Source organism: Lytechinus variegatus, chromosome 13, assembly GCF_018143015.1.
Source record: "Lytechinus variegatus isolate NC3 chromosome 13, Lvar_3.0, whole genome shotgun sequence".
Classification (NCBI taxonomy): Eukaryota; Metazoa; Echinodermata; class Echinoidea; order Temnopleuroida; family Toxopneustidae; genus Lytechinus; species Lytechinus variegatus.
The window spans coordinates 3062631-3090305 of NC_054752.1; the positions used below are offsets into that span (position 1 = coordinate 3062631).

A 27675-nucleotide genomic window follows, 5' to 3' on the forward strand; every position below is an offset into this window, starting at 1 on the left:
CTCCAACATGGTCTAAGTTCATTGACCCTAAATGACCTTTGACCTTGGTCATGTGACATGAAACTCTATTAGGATGTTCAGTAATACTTGATTAACCTTATGGCCAAGTTTTATTAACTAGATCCATATACTTTCTAAGTTATGACATCATTTCAAAAACTTAATCTCAGATTAAGATTTGATGCTGACGCCGCCGCCACCGCCGCCGTCGGAAAAGCGGCGCCTATAGTCTCACTTTGCTTCGCAAGTGAGACAAAAACAAATCATCATGAATATTCATTAGGTGGGATGATGATGTCACATTCCCACTTTCGATGGAAAAAATAAATCTATTCATCTAGACTTACTTGTTTCACGTCCGATCCAGGACGCTTCTTCAGCTCTTCTGAACTGGCGGGAAATCGTCGTTGCCGATATTGTCTTGGAGACGTCGAGGAATTTTTCGGATTACAGGATTGTAAATCCGAGAGAGGTTATGTCGTAATCCTCCTCTTTTGTTGAGAGATGGGTTCTCTGCGTTGACATAGACCGCCTCACGGACCCCCCTCTCACATTCCCACTTTCCTTTTTCTTATGTTATTACATGAAATCATAATTTTCAACATTTTTAACTAAAAGGTCTGAATGATATGTCTCCCTTGTAATGAAATAAGTTGCAGCAATGAATATATAATGCACTTAATCAGTTGTTATTCAAATATGTTTTGTTTTTGAAGGAAAAACTTTGAATAATCATAATTTCATATAACAAAATACAAAAGAAAAAGTGGGGATATGACATCAGTTTGCTAATTGAATATTCATGAAGACATGCCTAGAACTGTCCTGCCGGAATAATGCAAATTATTAAAATGCCATAGCTTTTTTATTCTTTGTCCGATTTTGATCAAATTTTCAGCGTTTTGTTTTTCTTAATTTGTTCAAATCAAATTATTTTCAGCCTGGAGTATCCCTTTTACTATGGTGGGTATAATGACTCACAGAAAGTGTTGTTTATAAGGCACTGTTTGACACGGGTTTTATTTATGAATGGACTTGGGGTGATTACCATGAAACCCAATATTTAAACCAAAAAATAAATCGTCAAAGACCTATATTTCGATAGAAGTGTTATATGAACGGTAAAAATAATTAATTGTTGGATATAGGTTCCTCGTACAGAGTGCAAGAATGATTTCAGTCTGTTGAGGAGTAAGGAAGCATAAAAAGATTTTATCATCAAATGCCTATCGTATGAAGGTTTCGATTATATCCGACAGAGAAAAGGTTTTGAGTTCCAGGCCTTTTTTCGGGTAATCCAAATAATTCATAAAAAAAATAGACCCCTCATCTCACTTTTCATCTGTTGAAAAATCGCATGCTAAACTTTTAAAGTTACTATGAAGCAGAAACGTCATGTTTGGAATCACTACGTCTACTGTCTATCACGCACACCTTTACCCACACCCACTCTAAAATACACCCTTCACACACTCACTCGCTTGAACACACGCAAACATATCATACACACTTCCAACGCAAATTACGTACACCACCCCCACGTTCATCCACCGAAAGCAAATAAACGCACCCTTCATCCGCGTCCACACACGCACACACAAACATACACACATCACTGGCACGCATCCCGCGCACACCCACACACTCTCTCTCTATCTATACCTTAAGGCCACCGCACACCTTATGACTGTTCGCGATCCGATTTTGGAACAAATAGCATTTTGCTCATTTTCTGAAAATGTGAATGGAACATATCATTTTATTTGAGGTTAAAATCAATTGAAAGAATACTAATATAAGCATTTTGAAAGATTGCAAGCCTATATTTTGGAGTAAAGGCCAAATTAGTTTCAAATCGTAACCAATCGTACGACTGCTATGACGTCATTACGACTAGATATTAAATTCGCTTTTAGGATAATAGCATAGTCACAGATTTGAACAGATGTATTCGTACGATGATTTAGAACATTACACAGTGAGATATTCCAAGTCTCAATACTAGCATCAAATTCTAATATATTTTATTCTACAATCGGGTCGCACACCAATCGTAAGGTGTGCGGTCGCCTTTACACACACGCGCGCACACACACACATCCATAACCCATGTACATAAAATTTAGAATGACATAAATCACGAAAAATAGAATTCTAAATATATTATATACAAGTACAAAAATAATTCTAAAATAAAAAAAACACGAGATTGCATTGTATGATTATAATATCTAACATGTCTTAATGTGTGAAGCATAGTAATCAAATGAGAAAATGTCTTACAGCTCTCTTGGAAACAGTTTGGCTCCGAACCTGTTTGATTACAAGCGGGAGATCATATTCCCGATCGATTTGAATACCTGAATTTCCTTTAAAATTCATGTATTTTCAGTATTTCCTTTAGTATGTGAGTTGTTCGTATTGAATATTCAACAATGAACATAAATTGATCGTACACAAGTTCAGGGATTCTTTGTAAATGCATTGATCCCATAGCTTTTTTTAGACGACATAACCAGCTTTTTATTGTAGTTTGTTGGTATTGACTTTCCAATATATCGACGCAGGTTCGTCGGAAGGAATAATGTCAAATTCATGAACATGATACGAATCTCACTAGATTTGAGCTTTTGACCCAAGAAGGATGCACGTTTTAGGCATATTTTGTAATAGTAAACATGTAAGATTGTCCTGTGGCATATCTCGTAAAAGAAATAAAGCAAGCGTGAAGCGTGAGCTAATAATATCTTGATATATTTAATAATAATAATAATAATAGCTGGATTTACAAAGCGCTTATTGCCTGAGGATACAAAGCCCTGCTATTATTACCCGGCTTTAGCTCGAGCTACCATCACCGGCGCTCAGTGCATGCGAGGAATTACTCCTGCCTGGTACCCATTCACCTCACCGAGTGCAGCACAGTGTAGATAAATTTCTTGCTGAAGGAAAACACGCCATGGCTGGGATTCGAACCCACGACCAACACATTATTTACCTGCTAAGTTGATATTTTAACATGTTTATCTTATTGAATGAATAATGCGAGCGCAAAGCCGTAAGCCAAATTATATTGATCTATTGACAATGGTAGCGGGGCATTTTGAAATTGTCTACATAACTTTTGAACATGTCTCATTAAGCAATTAATGCACAGAAGGCCATGAATCTTAACATTTTAAAACAATATTTTACCAATACAAAAATACAAGATCTTTCTGCACGACTCAAATTACGCACTGTCAAACGACTTGTTTAATCCGGTATTACTGTCTTCATGCATTAATATCTCGATAAATAGTATTCACAGTTCACAGAGTATTTTGTCATTTGAAAGAATGCAAATATTCATGGTTTTTGCGGGACGGCAAAATGAAAAAAAAAATGAAAGAAATCTTATGCTGACCTACAGCTGTTATATTAGAAATCAAATTCACAAAACCGATATATACCGGTATATATAATTATAATTATGTATAATATACACATGATATTATCATAACATGTGAGACATTATACATGTACATAAGCTTTCGGAACTATTTTTATTTAAATATGTTGTGAAAGAAATAATCGAGCTATGCCTACCATTGTTCTCTATTAATATTCCTTTCTTAGTATAATGTGTGTAATTTGAAGGGGGAACTAATAAGTACTGTTATAGAAAATACATAATGACTATCAACATGCAGCTATTTTATTCAATAAAAAATCTCGATAATACCTCGAATATGTTCTGTCATTCAAGAATATGGAACGGATTGAATTTGTTTTCCTAATAGCAATCTTAAAATTCGAATTCAAGTCCAGATCCCGCCATTTCCTTCTTGTACAGTTCATCAAATCGTTTATTTTGGTCATCAGTGAAATAATTCTTCCAATCTCCTACCACACCTGATGAATAAATAAAAGGAGCAAAAGAAAAAAGGTTAAGCTAACACAGAAGATGAGTTATTCTGATTGTTTTCTCGTTCTCTTCTAGAAAGATAATATAACAGTACAAGTACATGTTCAAAAGAATACATACAGTTCAATGACATTTCATGACAAAATAATATTGAAGATATTGAACGGAGGGACTTGCCAAGAAAAGCAGAGCTTGTATAAAATTAGTTTCAATGCTAATCTAATTAACATAACTTATATACAAGAGACGAAAGGAAAACGAGCTTAAAATAAGTAATAATAACAATATTTATAAAGCGCAACATATCCATCTCAAAGAGATGCTCAAGGCGCATACAAATAACAAATAACAAAAGAAAAATTAACAAACTATACATAAGAATAAAGAACTAGACTGTAAACTGCTGGTATGATTTAGCAGTATGCATTAAGCATCAGGTGAGTTTTAAGTGCTGCCTTAAATGTAGAAAGAGTATTAGCTGTCTGAATAGACAGCGGTAACCTGTTCCACAAAAAAGGTGCAGCAGATGAAAATGCTCTATCCCCCCAACTTCGTTTAGTACGTATTTCTTTGAGCCTTACATTATTTGAAGAACGCAAACCAGAACGACCTGAGGAATGGGTTAACAGAAGCGATGAAATGTAATCAGGAGCTAGATTATTTTGTGCACGATAGGTTAAGAGGAGAATTTTGTAGATTACACGCTGTTGAACAGGTAGCCAGTGGAGGGATTTTAGGATAGGAGTGATACGTGAGGATCTTCTTGATTTGGTCACAAGGCGAGCAGCAGTATTTTGGACTTTTTGCAGTCTGTTAACTTGGTTGGCGGGTAAACGAAAGAGTAAAGAATTGCAATTGTCAAGATGTGAGGTAACGAAAGCATGTACTAACTGTTGGGTGGATTGAGGTGAAAGATATTGTCTAATTGTACGGATATTTCGAAGATTACAATTAGCTAGTTTCACACAATTCGAAACGTGAGACTGAAATGACATGGCAGAATCAAATAGTACTCCAAGATTCTTAGCCTGATGTACAGAAGTTACACGGGCAGAGCCAACTTGGACATGAGATATATGAACTTTACTAAGCTGTATTCTGTTACCAAATAAAATGAATTCTGTCTTTGCATCATTTAGTTTTAAGTGACTCTCAATCATCCAGTTCCTTATATCAGCTATACAGTTTTCCAGTTTTTGTACATTTTCATCTATTTCCGTTTGAACTGGTCTGCAAGTGAAATAAAGTTGTAGGTCATCCGCATACATATGATAACTGACACTATGTCTCTGTACGATATATTGAATGGGTAGTGTGTAAATATAAAAAAGTTGCGGACCGAGAACAGATCCCTGCGGGACCGAAAAATCTATACTTACTGAGGCAGAGTGAGCATCATGTATACAAACTTCTTGTGATCTATGACAAAGGTAAGACTCAAACCACCTTAAAACTATACCACTTAGACCTATTTCTTTCAATCTATAAGACAAAATGCGATGATTAACAGTATCAAAGGCACTGCTGAGATCTAGCAATACCAAACCTGTAACGTTTCCATTATCCATACCAGTAAGTATATCATTGGTTACCCGTAACAAAGCACTTTCCACACTATGCATCTCCCTGTATGCTGACTGGAAAGGATTATGCAAATTTTCATTCTTCATGTAAGTTTGTAGTCGATTTGAAACAACTCTTTCGATCAGTTTGCCAAGGTATTTCAGATTTGCTACTGGTCTATAATTCTTCAAATCTTTTCTGTCAAGTGAGTGTTTTTTCAGTAGGGGTTTGATAATGGCATGCTACAAACATTCAGGAAATGATCCACACTTCAAGGACATATTAACTATGTCAGTGATGTAAGGAGCAAAGTCACTGACAAATTCTTTAATTAGACAAGTGGGTATAGGATCTAAACCACATGAAGATACAGGGGAATTCATGATAATTTTCCTAATTTCAATAATTGTGGCAGGAGCAAATTCAGACATACCAGTGGCAGTGATAGGAACAATATTTGAAAAGGCATCAGTACTTGTGTTAAAACTAAGAGTGGCTAATTCTTCTTGAATACCTCTTATTTTACCTACAAAATAATTACAAAAACGATTCGCTAGATCATGATCATTATCTGTGTTAGGATATATTGGATCCTTCTTCCTGTCTAATAATTTGTTAACAATTTTAAACAAACGTCTCTGGTTTCCTGAACAATCTGCAATGGAAGAAGAATAATACCGTTTCTTTGCTTGGTCCATCATTTGAGACACATGTTGCTTCTGCTCCACATATAGAAGTCGGTCAGCAGGATTTCTAGAAGATCTCCAACGCCGCTCACGTCGACGTCGAAGACGCCTTGCACTACGAATGTCATCAGTCATCCAGGGTGCCCGAGGCTTGATAACGATTGTTTGAGTCTTCTTTGGAGCAAGCTGATCAAGTAAACTATTTAGAGAGTTCTCATAATGGTTGACACATGAAGAAACGTCGTTGTGTTCAAAATCGATGGACGATAACGCTGCATGGACACCGGTTTGAAACTTTGCACGATCCATCAGTTTTAAGTTTCGTGTGACGATTGATTGACGAACAGGTTTAGGTTTCCTTAAAAGCAAGTTGCACTGAATTGCAAAGTAATCCGATAGTCCCGGAAGAATGGCGACATCTGAGAGGACATTTTCTGATTCTCGAGATATAAGAAGATCTAAGGTATGTCCATAGCGTGATAGCGATGAGTCGATTCCTGAACACGTTGCTTCATCCCAAACATAAATAACAGATCTAGAAACTTGCTTGCGTTTCTGTCAGTTCTATCATCAACCAAACTATTGAAATCTCCTGTAATCAAGATTTCAGACGGACAAAGAAGGTATGCATCTAACAGCGTACTAAACTCTTCGAGGAATATGCTAAAAGGTAGGTGGCGTCCTTGGTCGTCAGAAACTTCTGGACGATAAATTACAATAAGTCTAACTGAACGGGAGTCACTTGAAACCAATACATGAAGACATTCAAAGGATCTGTATGGTGTAACCTGCTGAACAGTTATGGACAAGGAAGATTTAAACAACAGACCAACTCCTCCCCCTGGCTTCTCTCCTCTTGATCGATGCTCAAAGCTGTAACCATCTGGAGTGATTCTACTAATAACAGCGTTGTCACCATCTCTCAACCAAGTTTCACATATAGCTATGATGTCAAAGTCATTTTCAAGAACAAAGTCAGTGAATGCTGAAGACTTATTCTTACTATAAGTACCAAAATAAAGCGAATAAGCGACAAAAAAATAAAAAATAACAATTTTAAAATAGTAATCATAAACTTATAATAAGAGGGGGGAAAGAAGGCAAATGAAAGAGGGAGGGAGATGTGAGAGGAGCAAATATAACCGAAAATGGAAAGAGGAACATGGCAGATGCAAAGGTCATTAGGCATTGAAGTGACATTATTTAGAATATATATTTTTCAAATTTGTCAATAGTTAAAAAAAGATTAGATTTAAATATTTTTAGTTACAGTAATATGTTAGCTTGACTTGCTGATGTGGAGTATTGACAAATATAGAGCTGTGCGTTTTAGCAATACAGTACCCCTAACGCTGTCACCGTTACGTCGTCATGTTCCACCCCACCAAAATACCCTCTTGCCGCGCTGGTAGCTCTTACCTTTTCTCATAAATGATTTGTCTTTTGGTTTCTCCATCCCAGCCTGCTCTAAACCCGCCATTATCAGAGTATCTGGGTTTGATGAAGGGTTGTTCTTCATTGCTTTGAACGTCGAAGCTTCTGCGATTTTAGCGATGACGTCATCAGAGAGGGACTTCCCCATGAATTCGGCTATCTGTCGTACGGCTCCAGTAAGATCCTGAAATTCGTTTGATAATGGTTAGCGATTGATCGTTTTCTTGATTTTTACGATTGATTGTACATGGTAGTCAATGAAATCACTGAATCGTTAAAGAAGTGGTCTACGATGATTGTTAAGCTTTGTTTTACGGGCTCTTAGAGTATTGTGTGAATGATGCACTTATGGATAGCACTCTAAATGTTCACTAAATGACATGAATGATGGGTAAACGAAGATCATGTAATAATAATCCGCTCTTATAAAGCGCTTCATACATCGGAACGACGTGTCTTAGCACTTTACAGATATTATTACCCCGGTCATCGGATTCAATCAGTCATTCCCGCACACAATGTGTGCACATCCTTCTCTCCCTGGTGAGTATTCCAGTCAGTCGCCGGTGACGCGCACACAGTACTGGATAGCAATGACTTGCACATCCTACCGGGTACCCATTATAGTACCTAGGTCGAGAGGCAAAGTGTAAGTAAACGCCTTGTCACAGGACGCCAGGCCGCGATGGGATTCGAACACACGACCCTCTGTATGCAAGGCGAGAGTTAGAACCATTACATCACGTCGCCTCCACCTAGATGTAAATAATACTCATATCTGACTATTCTTTTGTCCTAACGAGAACACATTCATGTAATAGTAGAAAAAATAGACCTTATGCACATGACATAATCTCAAAGCGCCCTCCTTCAGTGAATACGCGCAAGAGCAGCATATCACTAACCTGCCAACAGATGCAAGTCAATCGCTTCAGCCTCTAAGATGGCAGTGCATTGACGTCAGCGCATAAGGTCTATTAAAGAAAAACACATTACCAGTGGCGTACCTAGAAGTGTCGCCAGAATTGGACGATGAGAATAAAAAAATACATATTTTCTGATCCAACTAAAACTATTATCAAATGTCGTGTGTTTTTTAAAACAGATAAAGCCCACCTTCTTCATATCTTCGTACTTGAGAAAGAGAACATTAGGATGATTTCTCTTCCTCCACCATGGTAATACGTTTTCAAACCAGGATCCTCGGGGAGCTGTTGGGAGAAATGAGAACCAGTTTGAATAAACTAATTTTTTTACATCTTTACGCACGACTGGAACATGTTCTTAGGTCATAAATAAATTACATAGGGATATCACATAGCACAAAAAAGGACCACCAATCCTGGGTAATGTCATTCGTAACTTACGAACAACTTTATGAAACACCCACCAGGTGGGACGATTAATGATAATAAAAAAAATGCATAGACACATGACATGATTAAACGTTATAACACGCAAGAGAATAATTGTGGAACTTGTGCGCTCTTGATCTTTAGGGGTATTTTTGAATAGCATATTATTACCCCGGCCATCGGATCATGGCTTGCCCGCATACAATATATGCACCTTCTTCACTCCCTGGGGAGCATTCTACAAGAGTTCCAAGACTCAATTGCTAGGCATACTACATAGGCTTTCGCATCCTACCAGGTACCAATTAATTATAACCTAGGTAGAAAGTTGCAAAGTGTGGATTAACGCCTTGCCAAAGGACACTATACAGTGCGTATCAAAAAAAGTTTACACTTTGAAAAAGCCATGGGAATTAAAAAATATACAACGTGTGGGTATTTTTTTCACATATATTCTTGGGTTTGGGTCTCATCTATCCAATGAAAGTAAAAGTTTTGAAAGAATGTCACACTTGAGTGAGCACTGTCCATTTTTGTAAAGCTCGCAGAAATCTGTTTGCGCAGAAATGCTCGTTTTCAGACTGTGTCAAGGGTATAGGGCGAAATCAAACTTACCCTGCGAAACATTTTTCATACATTTCCCTTGCACTTTTAGTCAATTGAAATAAAACGGATACATTCAAGCAGTTTGTAACAATTTTACCATCCAAATTGAATTTTCAATACTTAGTAAGCACATCTTACTACCCCTTTTGTGCCAGCTGGATCTGAGGACATAACTGAATCTGAACAAAAGATTATACATGGGCAATTCCATGGAAAATGTTCACTTTAGAGAAAAAATGAAGTTTCAGATTTCACTTAAGCAGTCAAATTTTCTTAAAAAGTAATCTATAAAGTCTCAATTTCCAATAGAAAAATCACAATATTGATAAAATGTTGTAGTTTTTTCCATCATCAAAAAAATAGAATAGTAAATTGCAAAATGTGAAAAATGTGGCTATTTTTAAACAATTCGTCTTTTCTGTCTCTACTAAAAGCAAACAAGGCCCCAGAGGTCTCTTTTTACTTTTGAATAGTTGATTAATGTTTAAATCAACAGAAAATAATCGTTAAATGTCATGCCATTCATCAATTTTAGAGAAATCTGCCTTCAGATTTGTGTGATTTCTTTACCATTATCAGTGTCATGTCCGTTACGTTTTTCACTTAAAGTTTTCACAGCTTACAGGAAATTTGTCTAAAGGTACTGCAGATTCAGATTCTATTTTAGAATTAAACCCCCTACCATGTGTACCAATCATTTTCCCTTACAACTTCTCATTTTCATAAAAATGGCGTAACGGACATGACAATTCGCGTAACGGACATGACGCCTTATATATGGCAAAAGGCAGCATTCACAAAAACAAAATATTAGGCTCAGTGTCACAGACTGAGGTCAGTCTCAATTATTTTAGGATAGCTGAATGTAATATTTCCTAGAATATGCATGTCATTCAAGCTATTTTTAGAAGTTGGTGAATGATGAAAGCTCAGCTCTTGTTCTGGTAGATTTTTCTGATAATTAATGGTATGCCACATAATATTACATGTAGGATAAGATGAAGCTAGTTCTGGGCCTCTGGCAACATACTCAGATCACAATCTGCATCATTTGTGTTTGAACAAACATTTGATTAATATCTTGGGTTTTTGCACTGACAGTTTGGAGCATGATAAAACTCCAACTTGTGAATTCATGATCATTACTTCAAAGTATCTGACTTTCACCAACCTCTACATGTACTTCTTCAGTGATGGCACTGGCTCACATTTAAAAGCAAGTTTGTATTCGGATATCTGTGTTACATGATGTAGCTCTATATGAATCTACAGTGGCACTTCTTTGCAGTATCACAAGCAAAGGGGCTGTGGAAAGAATGTGGCGCGATCAATAAATTATGTCATCATAGTATTTTGGTCAGCCATAATCACGATTTGAATGATGTATCTTCAATTGTACACAAGCAGCGCGGACAATACAACGAAATTAAATACAGCCACATTTGTCAGCAAGCAAGATCGTAAGATTTAGAGCATCCAAGATTTGATGAAAGGATGATTATACTCAGGATGATAGTTATTTTGAATGAAAAAAAAATCTCAGAAGCTATTTACAAACATTCCGATTGCCTTTCAACTCATCCATAATGAAAGACCGGTTTCCAGGTACTGCTATTGAATTTTTATTAAAATACTTTTTAATACCATTTTTTGTAATCTTAAAGCTGACATTAATACTAGTACATGTTCTTTATCATACAATACATTCCATAATATGTTCATCTTGGATATATACAGGTCTGGTACATTTTTTTTTCTTCTCACAAAAAATGAGATTTGGTCTCCTCAGTGTGCCTTAGTGGTATGATAAACATTGTATTCAATATAAAATTATCACTTAGGCTATAGCTATTAAATTAATGATACATGCCAATAATATCTACATATTTTTCTTTAGAGTGTTAGCAAAGGTACTTTGCTGTTACATAATTACATTCATTATTCATATTTCTTTCATTTTCAATCTAAGAAGTGCTGATGAAGTTCCCTTCATAAGGGTGTCATGTCCGTTACGCTAGTATATTATTAAATATTGAGGCATGAATAAAAAATAATCTTTTCTATCAATTTTTTCTCCTTTAATTAGGTGCGATGGATGGTAGTAACTGGAAAATACTCATTAACTGTTGTTAACCGGTGTAAAATAAATTTTTCTAAATATTCTTTGGTTTTATAAATATTGTACAAAAAGACCCCCTCTCAAATTGCAAAATAATAGGAGATATTACAGATTACCAGTTATGATATGTGTCTCTAACCTCTAGCCTTAACATGTAAACAATTAGACTTGTACCATATCTTGTAATAAAATAATTATATTCACTTACAAAAAGTGGACGAAACTGTCATGTCCGTTACGCTTCGTGTGTCATGTCCGTTACGCTACATTTTGAGCTAGGAATACAGAATGCACTGCATAAATGTTGTTAAACACCATTTTATGGATAGAGCATGATCTTAAGGTTAAATTAACACCAATGTCAGGTGCATGCAATCTAAGAATTCACAGGAATTTTGATAAGCAATTGGAGGTAAAAATGCTTCGTCCATTTCGTGTCATGTCCGTTACGCTCACAAAGAGTGCAATTTCTCCGCAACGGTTCAACGAAACGATTTGAAATTTTATGTGTATGTAACTGATACTTAAATGTGTCTGATAAGCTTAGTAACAATTATCAAAAGACTGCTAATTCTACTGTATAAACCTTTGAATTACAAAAATTTGTCTGAATGTCATGTCCGTTACGCTGGAATTGACCACATGTATCAGACATCTCCAGCATTTTTCACTAAGTTTTTATCATATAAAGTGGGTTTTCATTTCACTTTTTATTGAATACTTGTTTCTCCATACTTTTCCCAAGCTTGACAATGATTTACAAAATGAAAATCAAGCCTAAGCCATTTCATGTAATCACAGCTCAGTGTAAACCAAATATCGTCACGATGGCCTCGGTGTGTGGGGGAGTGGGGTGGGGCGCAATGCACTTTTCGAAATGTTTTGGGCAAGGAAACAAGTTTTAAAAGGTACAAGATATCTTTAAATCAATTGTACTAGTTAAATTCCACGTGTTATTCATGATTAAGGTCTACTTTTATTCGCATAACTATTTCAAAGTTCAGCGCAAATAATTTTTCACTAACTTTTCAAAAGTAAGTGGTGCTCACTCAAGCGGAAATATTTTTCGACAGTTATTTCGTCACTTGCTTAAATTGATCTATACCAATGTTAAAATGTGGAAAAATCTTCAGGATGTAACAAATTTATAATTTTACAGGATTTTTTTCAAAGTCTGAACTTTTTTTGATACGCACTGCAGACCGCGGTGGGATTCGAAAACACGACTCTCTATTTTCAAGGCGAGAGTCAGAACCACTCCACCACGGCTCTCCCAAAATTGATGGGTGTCACATCCCATTTTAGAAATACTTACCCCTATTGGCAAGAAACTCCTCAAAGAAAACATCCCACGATTCATACGTCGGAAGTCCCGGAATAAAACGACAGAAGTGGTAATAGGAGACAGCCGTATCCTTCGGGTTTCTGGCAATGTAAATCACCTGAAATTGAAGCATCTCAATCACCTTAGTATAGAGTGACTTAAGAGTGACATCGTGACTTTTTGATTGTCTTTGATGCTTTGTTTCATTTTGTTTTTGTTTTCTGGATTTTGCAGATGAGGATATAACATTTCAAAAACCTAAATCCATGTTAATTTTTCAACCGCCTTATTTATTTCCTCATGTTTTCATTTATTTAACGTCTTGTGATTATGGTAAATAGGCCTGTAGAATGTACTTTTTTTCTGTTTGTTTGTGTATTTGTTTTTTAGCTTTGGGGCGGGGGTGGGTTCATGTTTACATATTGAGATACTGGTGATTGTTGGACTTTATATTTATATGTACAGCAGCTTTGGCAACTCTTATTTAAATATTGTGTGAAAAAAATAGATGAAGAGAACAATGGTAGGCGTAGCTTAAATCAAGGTTCCCCAGAGCTATCTCCCCTTTGGTAAAATTGGTGATGCCGAAAACTGTCTCTGTCGGGAATCGAACCCGGGCCCCCAGCTTTGAACGCCGGTGCCTTAACCACTAGACCACAAAGATGGGTTAGTGGCTAGGGCGACCCCGCTATTGCTTTGATAGAGTACACGTAATAGCTTTGATCCAGCTGAGGCATGGCGGCTTGTCATTGTTCAAAACCAACCTTCACCTAAAAAAGGAAATTATAATTGGTATTGTGTCAAAAATCTGTATACATGTATTTGACGGTCAGTCTAATCGGGGTCGCCCTAGCCACTAACCCGTCTCTGTGGTCTAGTGGTTAAGGCACCGGCGTTCAAAGCTGGGGGCCCGCGGGTTCTATTCCCGGAACACACATTTTTTCGGCATCACCAATTTTTCCAAAGGGTAGATAGCTCTGGGGAACCTAGATTTAAGCTACGCCTACCATTGTTCTCTTCATCCATTTCTTTCACACTACATATATATATATATATATACAGCCAGAAAAGGAGTATACTTCAAAGAAATGGGAAGCTGCGTGAAGTAATTTGTTGTTCGTTGAGAATTGTTCTACCAAAGAAAAAAAACACCACTCGGTCAGCACCTAAAGGCCTACGTGACGACCTCTAATTATTCTCGGTTATCTATGTTGTGTTCCGGTTCCAAAATGTTAGTTCATCGGATACTCTAAGCGTCAAATGAAAGAAAACATACCCCTTGGTGATCAAGCTTTCAAAGTATTCGAGTTTAAAATGGGCAGTACCTTGCGGAGGCCCGCCCTATATTTGTTGTGTATTTAATTTATCTTTACCTTTGCTTTCGGATCATCAGTTCGGATACCCGGAGGTAGGAATGGCGAGTGACAGTGAGATTTGAGCATCCTTGGAGATGGCATCTTCTCGGCCAAATCAACAAATGCTGGTGATGTCTGAAATGTTGCAATAAATGGATATTCATTACAATGACGTCATACTCAATATCGATCTTAAATTCCAAAACGTTCACGGAAATATTTGTTCTACTTACACGTGGGCCCAGGAATAACGGTTGTATATTCAATATTAGCCAAGAAATAATAGTTGGATTTATACAGTGCTTTTTGCCAAGGAATACTTAGGTCAATTATAATTTCCTCTACTGTAGCTCGAGCTACCCCTTCATCGGCAACGCTCAGTCTACTCAAGATTTCAATCCTACCGGATACCCTTAGTGAATACTCCTCACCTGAGTCGATGTTAGCTATTTCTTGCTGAAGGGAAACCTGTAATGGTTGGCGTTTGAATCCACGACATTCCCAACAATTTATAAAATGCAAAAAGCGAAATGAGCATTTTTCTTCAAATTAATTTTGTGACAGTTTGACCATGATAGTTAATCTACATTTAATTTCCTCTCTAGGTGATATTGTATTGATTCCTGCAGAAAGTCACCTTTAACACATTTCTGTACAAATAAATTATACAAGAAATCAATGATACAGAGATTGTATCATATTGCAAAAAAATATTATAATTTTTCATGCTTGAAAGGCATGGTTTATATCAAAATTATTTTCGAAATATAATCATCAGAAACCTAATATAGTAACAATCTAATTCAGACATTTTCCTTATACATTTGTCCCTCATAAGCATTATTGTCCTGCTGAAATTCCCAGTTGTGTGTCGTATATAGCTCATCGCCGCATTAGTCAAATTGAACACTCTAAAAAATGAAGTGCTAATTCAGCTCTTAAAGAGCGTATATAGTGACTGCACTTCGGAGTGCTGATTTTCCTCGTTCAAATTTGAACTAGACAAAACAGCACTCCGAAGTGCAGTCACTATACACGCTCTTTAAGAGCTGAATTAGCACTTCATTTTTTAGAGTGAATTTAGCCATGAATATCATATCAGGTTTCCCATCTTAACATGTTGTACATGACACGCTCCTTTATTTTATCCTGTAATGTATTCAAATTATGAATTTAGTCATCTTTCATCGTTATGAGCTTTGATATATGATATATACTTTATTCATGACGTCATCACATTGCCATCATGGAGGCTGAATGCAAGCATTGCTGTGATTGTGGATTGCAGCTGACAACTATCAATTTACACTTTTTCCTCTATCCTATGAGGAAGGGCGCTGTGAGATTATATGACGTCAGATCAAAAAAATATTATTAAAAAAAAATACATTCGATCTCTACTTACGGCAATGTTGAGCATGTCTTGCACAAACTCAAGAAATGGGACCTTCATCATAAGATGGGCGCCTTCTTGGTGACTGGCATCTCCGTCATGTTTAATCAACATACACAGATTCTCTACCCACGTTGTACCTTAACAGTTGGCAAAGAAATTAAAATAAAACTGAACATAGAAAAAAAATGAAGTCTTATTCTTCATCTTCTGTTGATTACCTCCAGTCCTGGAGAACTGCGGTACCCAGTGGATACGCAGAAAAGGTGATTTGATAAAAAAAAGTGTTGATTAGTTATGCAGAGGTCCACGCCAATGATCCTACTCCGGTTAGTTCAATACCTTTTGATTTTATTACAACACATTTGGTTGTTACATTTGCAATCATTGGTGCTGTGTTTCCGCAGCTTCTGACACTAGACACTTTCCGCACAACAACCCGAATGGACAAACAAAAACTGTCCTGCAACGCAAATTGTGTGACATGAGAAAATTTCAACTTTTCGCAACCACAACGCGGACAATAGATCTGCGGTTCGAGTGCAAAATTGTAGATGGTACTATGGTAACAGCGGTTACACTTCGTAATTCCGAAGCTTCGTAATTCCGAAGGTTCTTTATTCCGAAGGTTCGTAATTCCGAAACACGTAAATTGCCTATACCTCGATGTTCGTTAATCCGAAAACGAAAAAGGGTTCGTTAATCCGAACATTTGAGGCGTAATTCCGACGATTCGTTATTCCGAAGGTTCGATAATCCGAAAACGAAATAAGGTTCGTTGTTCCGAAGGTTCGTTAATCCGAAAACGAAATAAGGTTCGTTGTTCCGAAGGTTCGTTAATCCGAAAACGAAAAAAGGTTCGTTATTCCGAAGGTTCGTTGATCCGAAAACGAAATAAGGTTCGTTTTTCCGAAGGTTCGTTAATCCGAAAACGAAATAAGGTTCGTTTTTCCGAAGGTTCGTTAATCCGAAAACGAAATAAGGTTCGTTAATCCGAAAATAAAATAAGGTTCGTTAATCCGAAAACAAAATAAGGTTCGTTAATCCGAAAACAAAATAAGGTTCGTTAATCCGAAAAATGAAAACCGGGAAAGCAGAGGCAGAGGCAAGGGAAGGGGGGCGGGGGACACTGTTGCCGTTCAATTATCATATGAGGATGGGAAGGCAAGGGCGGCCGAACGAACGAAATGGGCACTTTGGTGATATTTTCACCTTAAGATTATCATCTGCTTGAAGTCATTGTGTGTTTGATAGTGATTAAGAAGAGAAAAACTTTTTTGAAGTGACTTCTTATTATGGCAAAATGTATATTTAGACTTTATTTTTCGGGAGAGAGTATAATGAGCGAGCGGCTTGGTAAAACAAATTCAAAGGTGAAATTGTATAACGTTTTTTGTGGTCAATTATTAAAATGGCATTATTGCGAGGTGTTGCGAGCGTGAATCACAAGCTAAACTTTAGCTTATTTCAATAAAAAATGAAAATTAGTTTTTAAAAATCCGAGCAGATTTCTGCTGTCATTAAAAAAGATGTGCATCTAACTAAAGAATTAACACGAGCGCAAAACGCGAGCTTAAACATACTGACCAGAAAAGAAACATGTTAAAGAAAGCATTTAGTGACCTCTTTAGGATGAATATTTCACCAATCGAATGAGAGTGCGAAGCGCAAGCTGAAATTTTTCAATATTCCAGCCTGAAAACTTAACTTAACTTGTATACTTTAAAAAGAGTATTTTATTTCGAAAAAACATGAAAAACGGCATATTTATTTTTGAAAAAGGAACTTTCCCATTTTGGAAAATATTAATTCCCCTGTTTTTTATTCCATTTTTGATGCCCCCTGCCTCCCTCCCGGTGGATCCAACTTTCGTCAAATAGAGGGGGGGGGGGCAATTTTTTTTAAACCATATTTTCCTTGATCGGCAGTTTAAAGTTGATTTTTGTTTGTTTCTTTGAAAGGGTAGTCCTAACAGTCAATAATTAGCTTTATCCTTATAAAATAAAGTAAATATGTAATAACATGATAAACCTTTTTTAAATAATGCGAGCGCGAGCTATATATTTTTGTTAACATGATGGGCAATATGTTTGTGATCTTCAAAGCGAGATGCCTATGTAACTAAAATTAGATAATAACTGCTAGCAAGAAGCGCGAAGAGAATTTTTAAATATATAAGCTCTGACCTGATCTAAAGGGGACATTTTAAAAACTTTTTGCAGTTAGCCATGAAGACGATGCGTGTTTTAGCCAATGGCGGCGGAACGATTTTTTTTTTTTTTGGGGGGGGGCAAAGTAAAAAAAAGGGGCCAATAGGGGCAATTTGGTGCAAACGGATATTTTCACCATTAGATTATCATCTGTGTAAAGAGGTTGTGTGTTTTGTAGTAACTAAATTGAGCACAATTGTTTAAGTGATCACTAAAGTTATATATTTACGTTTCATTTCTGCGAGCGTAGAGAGCAAGCGGTTTGGGGGAAAAAGTCAAATCTGAAGATGTAAAATTCACCTTTTTGGTCAATACTGTTAAAAGGGCATCCTTGTGAGATGTTGCGAGCGAATCACGTTCTCAAACTTTTGGAAATTTCATGTGGGCCTAGAATGATAATATTGATATAGATATCATTTACCCAGGGAAGCCACTTCAGTTCTGAAAACTATTCTCCCAGCTATTATTTTTTTACAAGAATGCTTAGAATGTCCAGTTTTCAGGTTGGAAAATCGGAAAAATTTGGCTCACGTTTCTCGCTCGCATCAAGTATTGTTTATTGAGGAACTCATTCTATTCCTGGTTACAAAAAAGAAGTATGAAATGTCCAGTTTTCAGGTTGGAATATCACAAATTTTAAGCTTGCGGTTCGCGCTCTCATTATTTAGTTCGTGAGATATATATTCTATTCATGAGTCACTAAATGCAGTCCTTAAAAGATTACTTTCTGAAGCCTGTTGCATAAAACTTTTTACCTGAGAAAACTCTGGTAAAAACTGAAAACTAAGGTTAGTCTGATTTCCGCCAAAAGTTTCATGCAACGGGCCCCAGGTCAGTATATAAACAAATTACAGCTCGCCCTCGCATTAATTCTTTAGAAAGAATCTTTCTCACGATTACAAAAAATGCTCCGAATGCTCACTTCACGTCTTGTTACATAGTTTAACTTGCGATTCGCGCTTTCAACATCTCACAAGGATCATTATTAGTATTATTTTTATTTTTATTACCAGCAGAAGCTGTTATTAAAAATGACATCCCCTCCAATACAAATCCTATTATCTAGAGGTTGCTCGCACGCTTCCAACACACTTGATCCCTGCATCTTTAATTAAACCATTTGCTTATAGGCAGCAATTGCTCAGATAAAATCGAAATTAGCCTATGCTTGATCAGGGCGCCATTCTTAATGAAATACATGCTTTGGCCCCAACACACGCATGTATCATCGATCGTTATTACTATCATTGCATAATATCGTGTAATCTTGTAATGACAACATCGTTTTTGTTACCAAAATGAATTATTTTCATTTTCGGAAATACGAACCTTATTTAATTTTCGGATTAACGAACCTTATTTCGTTTTCGGATTAACGAACCTTATTTCGTTTTCGGATTAACGAACCTTATTTCGTTTTCGGATTAACGAACCTTCGGAATTACGAACCTTATTTCGTTTTCGGATTAACGAACCTTCGGAATTACGAACCTTATTTCGTTTTCGGATTGACGAACCTTCGGAATTACGAACCTTATTTTGTTTTCGGATTAACGAACCTTCGGAATTACGAACCTTATTTCGTTTTCGGATTGACGAACCTCCGGAATTACGAACCTTCGGAATTACGAACCTTCGGAAATACGAACCTTCGGAATAACCGAACCTTCGGAATTACGAAGCTTCGGAATTACGAATGTATGCGGGTAACAGCGACAGGTCCGATTTGGGACGACTTTTTTACAACCATCAAGAGCCACATGGCCGTGGTCGTTGATCTCGAGAGGGCCTCTGTAGAAGCAACAGTCAAACAGCACGCCTCTAGATAGATTCTTACATTGCTTACACTTCGTCCAGGGAGCCTATGCCCCCCAAAACAGGATTTATAAAAAAGATTTTCATCAAAATATAGGGCTATAATGGATCCAGGTTTTGAAAATAAATATAATATAGTAATCAACAACACCTTGGTATAAGTTGAAATCTTGTCCCCTATTTTGGGAGAAGTAAAGCATAAAGCCTATGGGCCATAATGGCTTGCCGTTTGTGTAGGAGCCAAAGAAAAAAAACCCCGCTGTTGCCATAGTAGCAGCAAGAATTTTGCACACGAACCGCATATCTAATGTCAGCGTTTTTAAATTTGTCGGTGAGAAAAGTCCGAACCACTTAGTACCCCCTTTTTACTCAAATAAAATTTGAAAATACAATTGATATACATGTAAGTGACCTTATATCTTTGCTTATTTTTCTAAAGACAACTTCTTTTTCTAAAGACAAATGAAGTTGTTTAAAAGTTGTTTAGATGTTATCATCTTTAAGCATGATATGGGAGCTTTATCCGGAAAATACTCTGTAAGGAGCTGCTCTGCACGATCCTGTAATTCACAAAGTTTACCAGAGCATGCCAAAGCAGGTGAGATGCCTTCTAAGCTACCTCAGAAACATGTGCATGGGTGTCATCCCGGGATGGGGGGAAATATTCCCACAATTTCACTTGGAAAATGGCCTTGGTTATCACCCCCCACCCATAATTTACGATCGAATATCATAGCATCTATTATGAATCATGTGAGAAGTATGACTATGATATTTAGGATAAGGAACCCCTCTCCGTAACCATATCAACTTTGGTCATGTTGGTTACAAGCTTTTATCGTTCCAGTCGTAGCGTATTCCGATCTTTAACGGATCTTAGACAGATCGTATGAAGTGGTCTGACGATACTCATTGGCGGTACTAACCTATAAAGAGGGAACACAGCATAGCGTATGGGAACTTTTTTAAAATGAAAAATCGAATGAAGTGAACGAGAAAAAAAATCGAAATTTTTAAAACGAAAATGTGATTTTCAGATAGATTTTGACATATTATTCCTAATAAAACATCGTGTTCCCCCTTTACCCTTCGCTATTCTTACATGTCTTACTACTTCTTTCTTGATTGTTCAGCACTCCCCCCCCCCTTCACCAACTCCTTAACAACAACATACCTGACTTTGGATAGGTTACTATGAAGAGATCATCGGGTCGACACTCAAACTTCCTGACACGATCTATCACATCCTTGCGCATGATGTTGGGCATTATGACGCCTTCATACTCGTAGCAATCCTTGACCACGCAATCGGGAACTTTAGTTGAAAATCCTGAACTCATACTGATGCTGCCTGCAAAGCATGTAACGTCATAAGGGGTTATGGAAGCTTAAAAGTGCAGCAACAACCAATATCACATAACAGCAAAATAATCAGGAAACAAGATGTTGGGTCTAGCCATGTCGAGTCCTTCAGGATAGATGATTTAGTCGTGTTAACATCCTCTAGAATAGCTGATTAGCCGACGAGATCTCGGACCTCATCATTTCAGCATCCTTTAGAATAGCTGATCAGACAAGATCTTGGTTCTCACTATTTCTATATCCTTTGGAAGAAGTGATCAGATGACAGGATCACAGATCATGTCAACATCATATATCAGAGATGAACAGGTGGCTCTGTATTCAGGGGTTTCACGACTACAGCCATAGGAGATTGCCAAGATTCTAGAGATCATCGTGTATACATCTTGTAATCTGATCATCTCCTCGAAAGGATGATGGAGACATGACGTGAACCAAGATCGTGTCATCCGATTTTTCGACACGATGGCATCGAAGATCTTGTCATCATTATCTCTTCTACGTGATTTGTACACAATTAGATCTAAGATTGTGTCATGGAGCTATTGTAGCTCCATGATTGTGTCATCTGATCGCTCCTTCTATGGGATATGGACACGATAAGATCGAAGATCGTGTCATCTGATCATCACTTCTCCAGGGTGTGGACAGGATCACGAGGATTATCTGGACATCTGGGGAGCGTTTCATGAAAGGACTTGTCAGACGTTTTATCCGACAAGTCCCATTTTATCCGACAGTTGCCATAGTAACAGTGCTTCTCAGCCAATCAACATCAAGGAAAGTTGTCAGGTCTAACAACTTGTCGGACAAAAATGTTGATGAAACACTCCCCAGGATGGACTCGGCTTAAACAATTGTGGCGATTTTGAGCAAGTTCTACAAAGAGTTAAGTGACGTAGTGCTTAATAAATGTGCGCCAAGGTCGCAAAAATAATTATGTATGTCTTTTCATTTTTGTGTACATCATATAAACGGCGATTTTCTCTTTTTTTTCATGAAAGTATATTAGTACACTATTCTTTATTCTCATGGCATCTGGTTTTCTCTTTATTTCATCAATATAAAACCAAACTGATCTAGATAAGTTCACTCTTTCTCTCTGGATGGATAGGTCTGTTTTAAAATTTAAAGTTATCACTGGGTATATATTTGGGATAAGTAACGTTTCCCTTTTTGTAGTTATCTCTGCAAGGTTGGACGGAGTCCGCCCTTTATTGCGTACATTGATTTAATCATATTTCAGATATATTATTTTTGTATATTTTGTATAATGTTCTGTTAAATTTGTATGTAAATCTTATGTACAAACATTTACAATTCAGCCATTGGCTGTCAGGAATGTTACGCTGACTAATCAATACCTTTATTATATGTACGAGTTTTTACTTACCAGGTTTCACTGTTTAACCTCGAAATTTATATTTATTTGTCCTTCAAGTTCATTGCTTACATTATTTTGTAGAAGTAGAAATGTAAATACAAGCTAATGGGTTATCAAGTATTGGTTTTTTCCCTTATTTTAGTCTGCCCAAAGGTTTCAAAGTCCGTCAGGATTCGATATTTGCATTGTGAATGTGGTGTGAATATGATATTCAAAAAAATCTTGGTAACTGCAAGTCATCTTTCCCTCAGTAATGTTTGATATCACACAATGCACTGATCTCCTCATTTATCTTGTCCAAATACCCACACCCACATTCTCACACACACTCACACCCCCATCCATTCACACACACATATACATCGCTACACATACTCAAGTACACAGTCATTCAAAGACACACACCACACACACCCACACCCGCACCTCACGAGCAACGTGGCACCTACCCCACTTTCATCAACACATCGATCCCTTAACCATCTATTTAAAGAAGCACAAACATACACATCCACACACACACACACCCCCTAACCCTTCCTAACCTAAATACCGTCAGTATAGTCGGAGAAAAATTCTATTATGCATGGATTAAGATTCCAAAGATATTTCTCGCATCATTGCCAAGGTAAAGGCTGTTTTTGGTAGGAGGAAGTTGTACCCGTCTTCACAGAGTTACTCCGACTTTCCTCCAACTACTGGTTTCCAAGAGTATCTTAGTTGGTTGGAGGAAGGTCGAAGTAACTCTGTCCAGACGGACACTACTCCGACCTTTTCTTCGATTTGGTTTCCTCCTACCAACTACTGGTTTCCAAGAGTATCTTGGTTGGAGGAAGGTCGGAGTAACTCCGTCCAGACGGACACTACTCCGACCTTTTCTTCGATTTGGTTTCCTCCTATACCAACTACTGGTTTCCAAGAGTATCTTGGTTGGAAGAAGGTCGGAGTAATTCTGTCCAGACGGACACTACTCCGACCTTTTCTTCGATTTGGTTTCCTCCAACCCTTCTCCGACTAAACAACCTAAGTAAGTTGGTCGTGATATGAGAAATATCTTTGATATTTTAACATCTTTACTCCATGATAGAACTTTACACCGACTATAACATCCTACGTCTGATCCAGGCTACACTGTTAGAAAATTTATCCTTAAAATAAAAGAAGTTCCTGCAGCAGAGGCTCGAGAACACCAGTAATCTTAACATATTGCGTCATCTTACAGGAAATTGGTATTTGGTGTATGGAACTTTACAAATTTCCTTTAAGAAAACACCCTTTTCCCCTTTTTGAACAGACCTGTCCTGTTAAAGTGCATAAACAAAATTCTTGTTTTATGAATTTACAAGATGATTCTGTTATTGCTTTCTGCAAAATCTTCTTTCTTTTTTTTCTGTAAAATCAGGGGTTTTTTTAAGTTATAGACAAACAGATAAGAATGCAACAATGGTGTACTGCAAATCAAAATACTAATATGGTATTACTAAAAAAAAACTGACCTGACTCCTTTCCTTTTCGTAAGAATTAAAATGGGTTGGCCTGAAGGTGATATACTTATTGTGTGACGAATATAAAATGTGTATGAACTATCTCGCAAGGACATACGGTCGAATAATCAAATCGTTTTTCAGGAGCAAAAGCTAGGTACTAGAGATTGAAACCTAATAGTCTTGCTCAAGGCTAATTTACTTCTCAATCTATCGCAAACTGAAATTGGGTTTGTATAAACATGCAAAAAAGGACAATCTATGTCAAAGGTTTCTTTGGACGGAAATAAGACTGACCACAATTTACAAAGTACTATGATGTATATCAAAATATGTAACTTGATTTTCATATAGCTTTCTTCATCGTACTGTCCTACTATATTTTTTTAATGAATGTGATGTGCATACTGTATAGGTCGATAGATCTAAATAGGTCCATAGGACGATGAACCTAAAAAGGGGGGCAAGAAGCATTTTTCATCATTAGAATTGACAGAAACTAAAATGTTTTGTTTTGTGCACCGTGAAATCACAAAGGGAAAACGTTCTGTTCAAAGACTAGACCTGTATTCATAATGCGAACGCACATTTCAACATTATACTTGTAAATCATATTCACTGGTAATTGCAAATTATTGGGTAAATATTTAAACAGTACGTGGTACATGATTGGAGTGGCTATCAAATAGTTTGAAGGTCACATACTTACATTTATTCTATATCTGTACCCATGGTACCGGCCGCACAGAAACACTGATTTGCTTGCGCCAGTTCAGCTTTAAAGGGATGGTCCGGGCTAAATAAATCTAAATAAATAGAGTAACATTCACAAAGCAAAATGCTGAAAATTTAATCAAAATTTGATAATAGCGAAGCCATTGAGTTTTTAGCTTGAGCAATATAATGTAAAACAAGTGGAATGCCTCTGGCCGTCTCACCTGCATCACGCGGTTCAATATAGCAGCAGTGCTGACTTTGAATACTACTCTAACTCGCACAAGATGTTCAGTGATACATGGTTACTCTTATGTCCACTTTTTATGAACTAGACCAATAAACTTACAGAGATATGATGGTTATTCAACAAAAAACCCCAACATGGCCAAAGTTCATTGACCTTACATGACCTTTGACCTTGATCATGTGACCTGAAACTCGAACAGGATGTTCAGTGATACTTGATTACTCTTATGTACAAGTGTCATGAATCAGATCCATAAAATTTCAAAGTTATGATGGTAATTCAACAGAAACACCCAATTCGGCCAAAGTTCATTGACCTTTGACCTTGGTCATGTGACCTGAAACGCGCACAGGATGTTTAGTGATACTTGATTACTCTAATGTCCAAGTTTAATGAACTAGACCAATAAACTTTCAAAGTTATGATGGTAATTTAACAGATACCCCCGATTCTGCCAAAGTTCATTGACCCTAAATGACCTTTGACCTTAATCATGAGACCTGAAACTTGCACAAAATTTTCAGTGATGCTTGATTACTATTATGTCCAAGTTTCATGAATCAGATCCATAAACTTTCAAAGTTATGATGGGAATTCAACAGATATCCCCAATTCGGCCAAAGTTCATTGACCTTAAATGACCTTTGACCTTGGTCATGTGACATGAAACTCATGCAGGATGTTCAGTGATACTTGATTAACCTTATGTCCAAGTTTCATGAACTAGGTTCATATATTTTTAAGTTATGATGACATTTCAAAAACTTAACCTCAGGTTAAGATTTCGATGTTGATTCCTCCAACATGGTCTAAGTTCATTGACCCTAAATGACCTTTGACCTTGGTCATGTGACATGAAACTCTGATAGGATGTTCAGTAATACTTGATTAACCTTATGGCCAAGTTTTATTAACTAGATCCATATACTTTCTAAGTTATGACATTTCAAAAACTTAATCTCAGATTAAGATTTGATGCTGACGCCGCCGCCACCGCCGCCGTCGGAAAAGCGGCGCCTATAGTCTCACTTTGCTTCGCAGGTGAGACAAAAACAAATCATCATGAATATTCATTAGGTGGGATGATGATGTCACATTCCCACTTTCGATGGAAAAAATAAATCTATTCATCTAGACTTACTTGTTGAAGCAGAGGACAGTTTCACGTCCGATCCAGGACGCTTCTTCAGCTCTTCTGAACTGGCGGGAAATCGTCGTTGCCGATATTGTCTTGGAGACGTCGAGGAATTTTTCGGATTACAGGATTGTAAATCCGAGAGAGGTTATGTCGTAATCCTCCTCTTTTGTTGAGAGATGGGTTCTCTGCGTTGACGTAGACCGCCTCACGGACCCCCCTCTCACATTCCCACTTTCCTTTTTCTTATGTTATTACATGAAATCATAATTTTCAACATTTTTAACTAAAAGGTCTGAATGATATGTCTCCCTTGTAATGAAATAAGTTGCAGCAATGAATATATAATGCACTTAATCAGTTGTTATTCAAATATGTTTTGTTTTTGAAGGAAAAACTTGAATAATCATAATTTCATATAACAAAATACAAAAGAACAAGTGGGGTATGACATCAGTTTGCTCATTGAATATTTATGAAGACATGCCTAGAACTTTTTTACCAAAATAATGCAAATCTTTAAAATGCCATAGCATTTTTATTCTTTGTCCGATTTTGATCAAATTTTCAGCATTTTGTTTTTCTTAATGTGTTCAAATCAAATTATTTTCAGCCTGGAGTATCCCTTTTACTATGGTGGGTATAATGACTCACAGAAAGTGTTGTTTATAAGGCACTGTTTGACACGGGTTTTATTTATTAGTGGACTTGTGGTGTTCATTACCAGATTCCCATTATTTAAACAAAATAATAAATCGTCAAAGACCAATATTTCGATAAAAGTGTTATATGAATGGTAAAAACAGATAATGTTGGATATAGGTTCCTCGTACAGAGTGCAAGAATGATTTCAGTCTGTTGAGGAGTAAGGAAGCATAAAAAGATTTTATCATCAAATGCCTATCGTATGAAGGTTTCGATTATATCCGACAGAGAAAAGTTTATGTGTTTCAGGCCTTTTTCGGGTAATTCAAATAATTCATTGAAAAAATAGACCCCTCATTTCACTTTTCATCTCTTGAAAACTCGCACGCCAAACTTTTAAAGTTACTATGAAGCAGAAACGTCATGTTTGGAATCACTACGTCTACTGTCTATCACGCACACCTTAACCCACACCCACTCTAAAATACACCCTTCACACACTCACTCGCTTGAACACACGCAAACATTAGAAAAGGTAATTTAAATTAGAAAAGGTAATTTTGAAGTAAAAAAAAGCATCACGCATGGGCATTGTATGATATATACTATGTGAAGCTTAGTAATGAAATGAGAAAACGTCTTACAGCTCTCTGGGAAACAGCTTGGCTCCGAGCCTGTTTGATAACAAGCGGGAGATCATATTCCAGATCGATTTGAATACCTGAATTTCCTTTAAAATTCATGTATTTTCAGTGTTTCTTTTAGTGTATGAGTTGTTCGTATTGAATATTCAACAATGAACATAAATTGATCAAGTTCAGGGATTCTTTGTAAATGCATTGATCCCATAGCTTTTTTTAGACGACATAACCAGCTTTTTATTGTAGTTTGTTGGTATTGACTTTCCAATATATCGACGCAGGTTCGTCGGAAG

General features: G+C 36.9%; 1 protein-coding gene across 1 annotated transcript; it reads right to left on the reverse strand.

The window, feature by feature from the left end:
- Nucleotides 1-2907: 2907 nt before the first annotated feature.
- LOC121426712 (sulfotransferase 1C2-like) lies at nt 2908-21134 on the reverse strand. Its single transcript, XM_041623087.1, has 7 exons — nt 20942-21134; nt 15755-15882; nt 14368-14484; nt 12986-13112; nt 8707-8801; nt 7576-7774; nt 2908-3894 (listed from the first exon to the last, which is right to left on the reverse strand). The coding sequence occupies exons 1-7, from the start codon at nt 21105-21107 to the stop codon at nt 3788-3790; spliced, it is 939 nt and encodes a 312-aa protein (XP_041479021.1). The 5' UTR covers nt 21108-21134; the 3' UTR covers nt 2908-3787.
- Between the last annotated feature and the right edge of the window lie 6541 nt (nt 21135-27675).

Excerpts from the sequence above, each read along its gene's own strand:
- LOC121426712 (XM_041623087.1), bottom strand. The coding sequence starts at position 21,107 with ATGAGTTCAGGATTTTCAACTAAAGTTCCCGATTGCGTGGTCAAGGAT. Across the intron at positions 15,883-20,941 it reads AGTAACCTATCCAAAGTCAG|GTACAACGTGGGTAGAGAAT; the intron begins GTATGTTGTTGT and ends CCAACTGTTAAG. Across the intron at positions 14,485-15,754 it reads AAGACATGCTCAACATTGCC|ACATCACCAGCATTTGTTGA; the intron begins GTAAGTAGAGAT and ends GCAACATTTCAG.